This window comes from Corvus kubaryi, unplaced genomic scaffold (genome assembly GCF_017639235.1).
Source record: "Corvus kubaryi isolate FWS band 111438036 unplaced genomic scaffold, C.kubaryi_AGA036_p1.0 37396, whole genome shotgun sequence".
In the NCBI taxonomy this organism is placed as follows: Eukaryota; Metazoa; Chordata; class Aves; order Passeriformes; family Corvidae; genus Corvus; species Corvus kubaryi.
Genome location: NW_024581135.1, coordinates 11,498,857 through 11,509,891, shown reverse-complemented (window position 1 = coordinate 11,509,891; position 11,035 = coordinate 11,498,857). Strand labels below are relative to the sequence as shown.

The following is an 11,035-nucleotide window of genomic DNA, read 5'->3' as shown; positions in this document are numbered from 1 at the left end:
GAAAATGACACTGAACGAACATCTGCTCATTTCCTGACTACGGAAGTTACTAGATCTATGGTTTAAACCTTAGAGGATACTGGAGTTCTTCCAGCCAAACCACTGTGAATGCTTCACATCCAAACCTCACTGCCACCATGTGTCTCACAGCTGCTTAATGGGACAGAGCATTGCTCTGAGGGACTCTGCTCATCTCTGATGTCAGTGAGGACCAGGCTCTGAACCACTGTGCCTTCTGAGCATTGCAAGACCAAAGCCAGCTGCCATCTGACACAGCTGGTGCCTGCAGGAAAGCATATGACCATTGTCACAGCCTCTCCAAGAACGAGGCATTTCTCCTGGTGCCTTGACCTGGATTAAACACGAACTGGTCACTGCATTGTGCTGTGGGGAAATGAAGACAGTCCTAACTCAAAGAAAATGCTGCAGGACATTTGGCTGCAGCTGACATTCTCTGGCCAGCACTTTGCAAACTCTGCTCTTCCCCTCACCCTGAGAGGGCACCCAGCCCCTTGCAGCTGCACACTGAGCAGCAGCTGATGCCAAGGCTCTCCTGTGCCCAACCGCACCAAATAAACAGAGACCAAACCCGTGCTTCTTACAAACAGATTTATTTGCATTTTGACTGGAGCACAGATTCTAGATACGGATTTCTTCTGCACAACAGTACAAGAGCCAGTGCAAAATATGCTTTTTTTATTTATTCATGTACAAAAAAACCCAAAAACCAACATAGGAAAAGACGAAGAGTGTGGCAGTATTTACTCACAACTGGTACGCCTCAGCCTCCCATCGACCCACCTCCACTCACCCTTGCCCATCATGCCAGCTTTGTGGCCAGCACTGCCTGCCTCTAACAGCTGCACTGTCAGTGAAGAGAGCTAACTCCCCTTTGAAAGATAAACACTCACCCCAAGCAAACCGGGACAACAGCAGGCTACTTTAAAAAGTTGGGTACACCATCTGGTCACCAATGCATACCCCGCCAGGGAGCAAAATTTTGAGGGAATGGCAAAAAAAAAAAAAAAGGTACAAATCAAAAATGCACAAAAAATTAGGCACTAGCTTAACCCTTTTGTTAGAGAGAGCCAAGGATGTTAGATACACCTCCAGTCTGCCTTCTCCTATTCACCCACAGTAGTGATGATGAAAGCGAAACACTCCCCACTCTGAGTACCCTGTGCTGTCAAACATTATAATCTTAAGAAAGTATTTCTATGACTAGCATAAAGTTAAACCATTTCATAACTGTAAGAGAAAGAGAAGCTACAGTCTGAATACAAGCATTTCTTTGAGAAGTCAAAAAACCCCAACAGACACAGACAAAAAAACCTGTTTCAGTCATTCACCAGATGATTGTTAGAATTACAGCCAATGCTTAAGCAATACAACATTGAGCTAGGAAAAGTCATCATATGGTTGTTCTGCTTATGGAGTAGCCTTACTGGTTCACAAAACATTGGGCAATCTATTCTCTGTTACTCTAACTAATTTTCAGAAGCTGCAATGTAGAACTGCAGTGTCAGTGAAAGAATATGCTCATCTTCACCAAGGCCTGGGATTTATATCGCAAATTCATCAAAAATTCATCAAATCTACATCATTCCAATGTACCGTGTCCAAATCACCTAGTTGCTACTATGGACTTTTACATTTCTACCCAAGGAATGGCTGGGTTTTGAAGCTTGATCAACCAGAGTCTTTTACATTGAACTGCAACTAAACAAAGCAGAGTACCAGTCAAAACCAAAGAACACATGTACTCAGCACAAATATGTGTTGATACAGTACAGTATGTATGTGGATATATATGTAGATATATGCATATATATGTTTATGTTACATTATAAGGAGAGTGCCATTCAGGGCTTCTCAAATGCAAGAATCCTTTTACCACCTCCAAGTCTTGAAACTTCAGCCCATCAAATTTCACACTAAGACAATGAGAACTCCAGTATTTTCCATATTGAAGGATCATTTCTATTTTAGCCAGTTAACCATGCAGGGCCAGTAGAAAGAACAGGAGCTTTAATTTTAATAGCACCGGTCCTGCTACCCCAGTCAGATGGCCAAATTTTTATCACCAGATCATTTGCCCTCTCCCTGCCCTGCAGTTGTGTATCGTGGGCATTACTGTGAGTTTTCAGGACATCACCAAAGTCGTATTAACTGATCTGTATCATTTTACTCAGTTGATAGAGAAAATGCCACAATTTAGGAAATTTCAAACAGACAGTACAGATCTGACAAGAAGTCAAGTTTATACTTTGCAGTATTGGCTGGAGTCACATTGGTATCAATCACACAATGATTCTGCCTTTTCATCCCCAGCAAGCCCACTTTTACTCATAGTGGCTGTCATCATACATACAACTGAAAAGCTGGACGGTTTGGGAAACCATGTTACTCACTGTTATCCTAAGCTCCAGTCCTTATAAAGTTCTGCTGTACAAATTTCACATATAGCTGAAAAAAGTCTCATTTAAATCACTTTGAGCAGGTTTTCTTACTTTTTAAAAAGCAAGAGCAACAACAACAACAACAAAGTAAAAATAAGTCTAACAGGCATTTAAGAACAAAGTAAATGCTATTTAGATGAGTGGGAGCTACTCACCTCCCTTGCCTTTAGTCTATCTAGATTTTAGGTATCTATCCCAGACTAAACACTTGTGCTTCCTCCAGTCTTGAGGAAACAAAAGCTTCCTTCTGGAGGCTGCCACTTCCACAAACAGGTCAAACAGGTCAAACAAGTCCCTCCACGGATGGCAGATCCAAGGAGAGTCAATAATTGGTGAGACAAGTCTGTCTTTCTCTCTTTGCCCCTTTCTCAAGGGCAGCAGTGGAGGGGAAGTGCTGATCTCTCTCTGGTGACCAGTGACAGGATGCGAGGGAATGGAACAAAGCTGAATCAGGGCAATTTCAGACTGGACACTGGAGAAGGGTTCTTCACTGGGAGGGTGGTCACTGGGACAGGCTCCCCTGGGATGGTCTGGCTGACACTCATGACACTCTTAGTCACAGGGATCAGTTTTAGGTACTCCTATAAAGACCAGGGCATTAGATTCAGTGATCCTTATGGGTCCCTTTCAACTCGAGACAGTCTATGATTCTGAGCTGAAGTAACTCAGCAGTCTCCTGGACCCCAAACCAGATGTGCTGTGTCTTCATGGGTGTGTGTTTCTTAACCACAAACCTCCAAATTCCTGCTGGGACTACAGAGGTTCAACAAGGACTAGAACTACTCTGTCAAATAAGTGTAGGTATTACACACCCCAAAGCTGTACAGCTTTACAACAGGCTCAAACAGACAAAACAGTAGCGCCCACCCATTGAAAACTATTTATAGTCTCTGGGATTGTTTACTCTGGAATACCATTTTAGAGCATGAAAGCAAGATATATTGTCAAATTCATCCTCACATCAGTAAAATTATTTTATTTTTAAAAATCTAAATACAGCAAAGCTTTAACAGACTTCTTTTGGTTCAAAATTGATCAAGCAAGTGCTATTGAAACACTATGAGAACTTTGACATATAATTCCTCATGGGCAAAGTTGTTTTTTAAAGACTCAAGAAGTTAGACTTTTTAAAATAAGCAAACAGTTCTCAGTCCCTAGCTCTGGCAACAAAACCACCTCTATCCTTTCTTCACTCTACTGTGTATCAGTATTGCTGTGTCCCCTCAGCTACAGGCCTATCACATCGAAGTGGATATGATACAGGCTACACTCCTGGCAACTTCAAGGTCCATTTTGAACCTTCTCATGAGGTCAGATTCACCTGAGCTGCATGCCCACAACAGCCATACCATGCACTGGGACAGTATTACAGAACACGATGAAAAACCACAGCCAACATCCATCTTCCAAAGCACCTTCTACAAAATAAATCAAGCAGCTCCTGGTACACAGGGGCACACTGGTCCCACCTACTCACAAAGGCATCTGGAATTCATTACTGTCTTGGAAGGCAGCTCTAACTGTGTGGCCACAACCTGGATTCCACAGCCAGGAGCTCCTCCTCACCTACACAGCCTGGTCCTCAACCAAGAAGCCTCAATTCCTTCATTTCAGAGGGAGGAACCATGTCCCAAAGCCTAGGTATTCTTTTTGGATGCCTACAATTCATGGAGGATCCAGGACAGCCAGTTGAGCAAGATCGTGCCTAAGTAGGCACTGCTGCTCAATTAGCAGAGTTGGCTGAAGGTTTTCCCATTGTAACACAATTTTTCTATTCTAGTATTATTTTCGGTGTAAAAAAATAAAAAAAAAAAAAATTCAGTGGGGATGGGTGGGGTTTTTTGCGCAAAACTTGATGCTTTTAATGAAAAAAAGGTTGCTTTTCTCAATATTTTGCTGTTTATTTCTGTTGGGAAAACTTGAAACACATAACTTTTGTCAGAGAAATATCAGTCCGTGTCTATCCGAATTCCTCTAGTCTCAGCTGGGAGCTGTAATTCAAGAGCTCCATGGCCCCCTCTTTCCCTGGGCACCTCTCCAGCCCTCATGACGCATTCCCTGTTTGACTAACCCAGGGTAGGAGCATCATGGGATCTGTAATTCAGCCAAAGAGCTCAGCCCCAAGGGAGACACAGCGCGCAGGGCACTTGAATGACAGTTTCTGAGGGCTGCAACAGTAGCCCAAACTGATGCTGCTTTAAAGGACCAAATGGATTTAATTAAATGTTTCCATTTCAAAAGGCTGGAACATTTTATTCAGTGTTTTCCAGCTAACAATTTCTCATTTTTTGAAAAATTTCCATTCCAGGAAAATGTTTGGTATTTCAGCTTTCCCTGTCAGTTCAGGATGAAATGAAATGTTCAAGAATCAGATTTTGATGGTATATGGACACTCAGTTTGGGGAAACAGCCTTATTATTTAGCTGTCAAAACTGAAATGATTTCATCCACGCAAGAAAGGTGTGATCCAGTTTGCCTTTGACTTCAATGGAAGCCACTTCTTTAATGGAGCCTGCATGGAGTCCCAAAAGACCAAGGGAGGGTGGAGATGATCATAGTTACAGATACTGAAAACAGGAGTCAAGAGTGAAAGAGCCAGAATGTAAGAAGCAGCAACTAAGATGATCTGTTACCTGGTCTTTATCAAAACTCAGTTTTACTTCAGTAACAGGATAAAAATCCATTAAGATTAAAACATCTAATTCCCAGTTACAGTAAAGATAGCAGCTACTCACTACTTTGTAGAGTAGAATAAATCCATAGTATGAATTTGTCATGAGCACTAGAGCTTTGAATGTTCAAAACACTTCCTCAGAAAACCTTCATATGCTCCATTCACAGAGGCTACTCTAAAGCTAAAGATAATAATATGGTACTGAACTGCTTGCCTCAGGTTATCTGTCCTCCCTTGAACCCCCCCAAAACTGTTCAGTTGGATTGGTACTACAGAAGGTCTGTCAGGAGGGACCAAGGTCTCTGGACTTTGAGCACATCTGCAGGTGGAGAACAGCCAAGTGTGGGATTCCAGAGTTGACACTTCAAGTGAAGGCTGGGCACCAAACCCATCCTCTGCATTGCCCAATCTGTTTTGGGACGTAGCCCCAAGCCTTCCACCTCAAAGCATACAAGAGGAGCCTTGGGGAGTCCATGTCCATCAGCATCAGGGTAATGTGTTAAAAGCAAGAGAACACTCAGAACTGTAAGTAAATCAATTCACCCAAACATGAGGGTCAAGAGAATTGGGATTTGTTTATCTTTCATTTCCCTTTAGTACAAGGCAGATGTTTCTAAGTAATAAGCAGAAACCTCTACAACTTTTAAGACTGAAGAGGAAGGGAGGGAGGAAGAAACATGTACAAGCTTTGAGGATGTTCTCAGCTCCAGCTTCAAAAAAACAAAAGAACCAAAACAAAACCAAACCAAACAAACAAAAAAACCAAACCCACCAAAATCACACACCACCAAAAATTTCTATCTGTAAAAGCAAGTTTTTTCTTAAGCTGTTTGGTAATTCTTAGTTCACAGGAACATTTATCCAGAAGGTTCTTCATGTTTCCAGTCTAGGTTGTAGCAATCTCAGTGAGGCACTAAATTTTAGGCTGTTAAAGTCTCTGTGTGCAGCACGGTCATTTTAAAATGATGTGGTAGCCATCATTGCTTTCAGCTGTAACAAAGAAATGCAAAGCATATTTATATTGCTTTTAGGAAACACCAGAAATACAGAACTTTGAATTTTCTTTCTAGTTTGTATGCTTGTTTCACAACCCACTCATGAAAACCAATGTTGAACATCTAAGTCAAATAATTTATATAAAGAACCCTACATACTGTCATATTTTATCATTTTACTCCAAGGTTTTCTGCTCATTTACATCAGTGGTGTCAATGGACTTACGAAATTTTTGTAACAGTGTAACAGAGTAAAGCATTGATCAATCAGTCTATCATAGTCTAGCCAACACCTTGACTTGCACTAGGTTAGATTACTTATCTTTTCAGGATAACAGCATTGAGTTTGTGATAACGTTTAGTGCAATTGAAAGGAGGAATTATCTTCAGAGCAGCAGGTAATAGCAGCAGCAATACACACCTTTTAATGTGCTGATAACAAAACAAGATTCATCTTGGAAGTTTTGCACCATCTGAAGGGCAGAAGGAAAAAAGCCAACACAACATATTTTTAGCAATTAAATTCACATTTCTTTCAATGCCAGTATAGACTTAGAGGAGAGGTATCAAACAGTATTTGGAGTCTAGTCCTACACAGTCCTGAGTAACCCTGCCCATGAGATTATTAACATACATCACTGATTAATTAAGGTCCTTGCAGTTGCTAGTGTGTTGCTTGCCTGAAACTGATCTAGTTTATTCAGCACTTTACCAGCCTCTTTACAGCTCTTGATCCTGAAGGTTCTTATACCACTCCAATTATTCTATTAAACATCATGCTCTTTGTTGCTTTCAGTGAAGCTGTAGTAGTTTAGACTGGATGAAGGTTGTCCCTTTCCTAAAATTCCAACAGTGGTAATTACATGTTCAGCTAAACGATGGAGCTCAGTTGAACTTACACTGGCATTTAAAGAATACCTGGAGATGGTAAACCCCAAGGAATGGACTCCCTGCTGAATAAAGGAGTTGCTACTGAAATGCCACCTCAGCAGCATCCATCTGGCTATTGACCAGACATTAATACAGATGCTGTGCTCGCAGGAATCATTTACCTGCTTGTATTTTGTCAAGGAACAGGAATCATAGTGAAATTGTTACTGGACGCAAGGCCAATCATGGGAAGAAAGACTAGAACCTAAAGCCATTTCAGTTATTCATGAGAAACAACTAGATTTTCAGAACAGGTGCAGGTTCTAGTGACACCTTTAAATAAAGAGATTGAAATTACTTCAGATCCAATAAGAAAAGCCCATTTAAGGTTCATCCTTAGTCAATGCTTCCTCCCATCTTGGAGTAGCAATGTGGGACAGAGGAGGTGAATTACCTTCATACAGTTGAGGCAAATGCTGGACACAACTTCAGAGAAGGGCAGTGTGACCAGAACCTCTCTGATCAGCTCATGAAATCCAGCTTTGAGAAAAAGCTTTCTCCTAGCTCCAGAATATCATTGAAGTAGGGCATTTTTCAGCTGTAAGTTCTCACATTAAAATACCCTTTTCAACTTAGGCTAATCTCCCTATACTCTTTTGGACTTAACATCCAGCCCCTACTCCTTCAAATCAAACTTCTGTGGCCAGTCTGTGTGCCTTTTCCTAATGATGCATGAAGTACATTCACAGAGTGCCACACTCTTGCCACTATAGTACTAGAACAAGAAAAAAATATTTAAAAAGCAATAGACCTTGTTAATAATTGACTTAAACAAATACTTAAAGCCTTATACCCAAGCTGGTTCATGCAATTCCTCTAACAAGAGTTGCCTTCAAGCATTTTGCATCCATAAAGCATCAAAGTTTCAGATTTAATCAGGCTGGAATAGCAAGGAGACTTCAGGAATAAGCATTACAGCCTTGAATTTAGGCTCCAGTTGAGACCTATGCTCTGCTTCATTTGTTTTAACAATGCTTCTTATAAATGAGGCTCCTTAAGTGATTCTGGTGCATGAATGAGTAAGTAATTTAGTAGGGGGAAAAGAGGAAGAAGGGCAACTTACTGTTAACCTGCAAGTTAATGGAATGGACTAAATTAAGGCATCATATAATGGGACACAAACAGTAGCAGAGGTCCATAAATTATAGTGTGCATATAGTGTATATAGTGACAGACCCAGTGCCTGGAATCATGGGCCAAGATGTAAAACTAATTGCCCTACAGATTTTAAAACTTACCTTCTTTGGGAACTTACCTATTTAATTTTAAAAGCTCTTACTTTAGATCCTCACTTCAAAATTTGTGTAAGTAGCCAAAATGAAAAGAAATTCATAGAATCATTTAGATTGGAAAAAATGTCTACGATTGTCATGCATGAACATTGACCTAGCACCAGCAAGTCCCACACAAAACCATGTTCCCAACTGCCACAACTACATGACTTTTAAACACCCCCATGGATGGTGAGCAGTCTGTTCCAATGCTTAATAACCTTTTCAATAAACAAATTTTTCCTAATACCCAATCTAAACTTTTCCTGGTGCAACTTGAGGCCATTTCCTCTCATCCTGACATTTGTTACTTGGGAGAAGAGACCGAGCCCCACATTGCCACAACCTCTTTTCAGGTAGTTGGAGAGAGCAATAAATGACCAATTTTGCTGTGTTTTGTTTTGCTTAAAAAAACCCAAGAACCTCAGCATCTTTTACAAAGCAAAGGTCTTGAAAGCACACCGAAATCAATGCTGCACATGGCTGATTCACTCAAAGTATTTACTTTAACTTGTTGGGATTAGTGGCTTTGCAATTCTCCCTTGAAGATGCATTCCATAATTTGAAAGCTCATTCTAACTTCAAGAAGTCAGACAAGTGTTACATCTATAACAAAGATGCAATCCCTTTAGCCCCCTCACCTCATTGCTCACTAATACATGGATCCCTGTGGGTCCCTGCCGGTAGATCCGATTTATCTGCTGTGGAGAAATGCTGTACAAGTTTGCAATCTTCTCCATTAATTCCAGCGTGGTCAGTTCCTCTAAGAAGATTGCATGATACACTGCAACAATTGGAGTGCAGTTACAAGACAGCAAATACAGATGGCACCAAGACATGGCTCAGCATCAACAACCAAACGGGTTTAAGATGAAGGTTCAAATGGAATTAACAAGCTTAGTATTTCAAAGCATCCCCCAAAATATCTGGCTTGATGATTTGCAGAAAAATACCCACTATTTTTATGCAGCAGGCAATTAAAGCACACACAGCTTTTACCCAGAGGAAAACACGGGGACTAATGACAACTTGCATCATGGGGCACTAAAACGGCCTTCTCATAAAGCTGCTAACATTTTTGGATAACCTTCTTTTACTGATTTTGAAGTTTAAAAAAAAAAAAAAAAAAAAAATCAGTCAAATAGTAAAACACACGCTATGTCACACAGAAGCAGTATTTTATTAGATGCCATCCACTGGCACAAACAAACATACAGTGTGTAAGGTAACAACACAGATGACAATACTGTTCTGGAAATACAATCCAAATTATATCTACCAGGTAGGAAAGCTGTGCCTGTTTATTACTAAGTGCAAGATTTAAGGACAATCTCTATTCTCATCTGATTGTACACTGTGTTGTGAGGGATGACAAGTTCCCAAAAATTTTGAACTTTCAAGAATTAGAACCTCACTTTAAGACATACCAACCTTCCATTTCCCTGAATTTTTTCAAACAAGACATAATCTAAAGAAAATTGTGGATGGAAGGGTAGTTTTTAATGCTACTGTCCCTACAAAGAACTGAATAGAGATTTTGCTGTGGCATTCTGCAGATAACTTGTAAGCTGGATCTGTTCCGCAGGCAGATGGTGCCACCTGTAACCTGTAGCCATGAAACCATAACCAAAGAGGCAGAACTGGGATAAACAGGACCCCTTCAAACACTCGGGACACCAAGCTGTCCCACACAGGAGCTCAGGCAGGAAGCAGCATTCTCACCAGGTAAGTGTTTCACAAAGACCATACATAAGAACTTACCACAAAGACTTCCATCTCCATTTTCTCGTTTTTGGTGGAGATGAGACCTGTTTTGCTCTGGTTCTTGACAGACATAAATTGTCATTTTGGGCCTTACGTTTCTATGGATTAATCAAAAACAGTAGTAAGTTATTTAGTAGATCTAAAATTGTTCCAAGTCAGCTATCAAACAGTAAGAGATGAAGCCATTCAGGCTGTCCAAAAATAACAAACTAAGGGATAGTCTTGAAGCTGGTGACTAGATGGCTTAGGATGTCCAGCAAGAGACTCCTGGGAGGTGATACAGAGTACCTTAATCTTTCAAGATCAGATAAGCATAAACAGTTTACAGCACTTGCTAAGCAGTTCATTGTACCTGCCTCTACTGATTTAAATCCTGCTCAGAATTTATGAGGTTATTGCAATGAAAGTAAGTTTATGAGTCATTTGAGGCTCCAGGGTTTGTTTTTTTTATTGTTACCTCTGATAGAGATGCAACATAAGGTATTGTAGGCTGTGTCCCTCATGAAATGGATGTAAGCTATCAGCTGGTAGCAAATAAACCACTGGAGACCCACATTATGCTGCTTCGTTTTGGCAAGATTTCTGAGCTGTGCTTGGATTTGAATATCGTTGTGATCTCCAGTCCCTGAGAGAACCTCTTTGAAGTATTAAAAGGAAGTCTAAATGCTACAGCTTCAGGATTAACTTCCAGTTAACACTGAAATTATCAAGGGATGCTATCATAACAAAAAAACAGGAAGGAAATAGTACAAACCTTCCTTTAATTGCATTAAAGAGCCGAATTCCATCAGCAGGCCCACAGATTTGAACAAAATCTTCTTTGGACATCTTCAGTAAGTCGGCACCTACATATTTCAAATTAATTTTTCTTCAGAAGTTAAGCAAATCTTAGCTTCCAAATATGTATGGGCAGCAGAAAAGGGCAGGGGTAGAGGGGGTAGA

General features: G+C 40.6%; 1 protein-coding gene across 2 annotated transcripts in view; it reads right to left on the bottom strand.

Moving 5' to 3' along the window:
* Window positions 1-595: 595 nt before the first annotated feature.
* TFCP2L1 (transcription factor CP2 like 1) overlaps window positions 596-11,035 on the bottom strand; it is a 36,048-nt gene continuing 25,608 nt past the window's right edge. For both annotated transcript variants that reach the window (XM_042040786.1, XM_042040785.1), the window contains exons 11-15: window positions 10,848-10,938; window positions 10,091-10,191; window positions 8,971-9,113; window positions 6,550-6,601; window positions 596-6,123 (exon numbers count right to left, since the gene is read on the bottom strand). In XM_042040786.1, coding sequence (XP_041896720.1) covers window positions 6,086-6,123; window positions 6,550-6,601; window positions 8,971-9,113; window positions 10,091-10,191; window positions 10,848-10,938 — 425 coding nt within the window. In that variant the 3' untranslated portion in view covers window positions 596-6,085. The remainder of the gene's footprint in view (window positions 6,124-6,549; window positions 6,602-8,970; window positions 9,114-10,090; window positions 10,192-10,847; window positions 10,939-11,035) is intronic.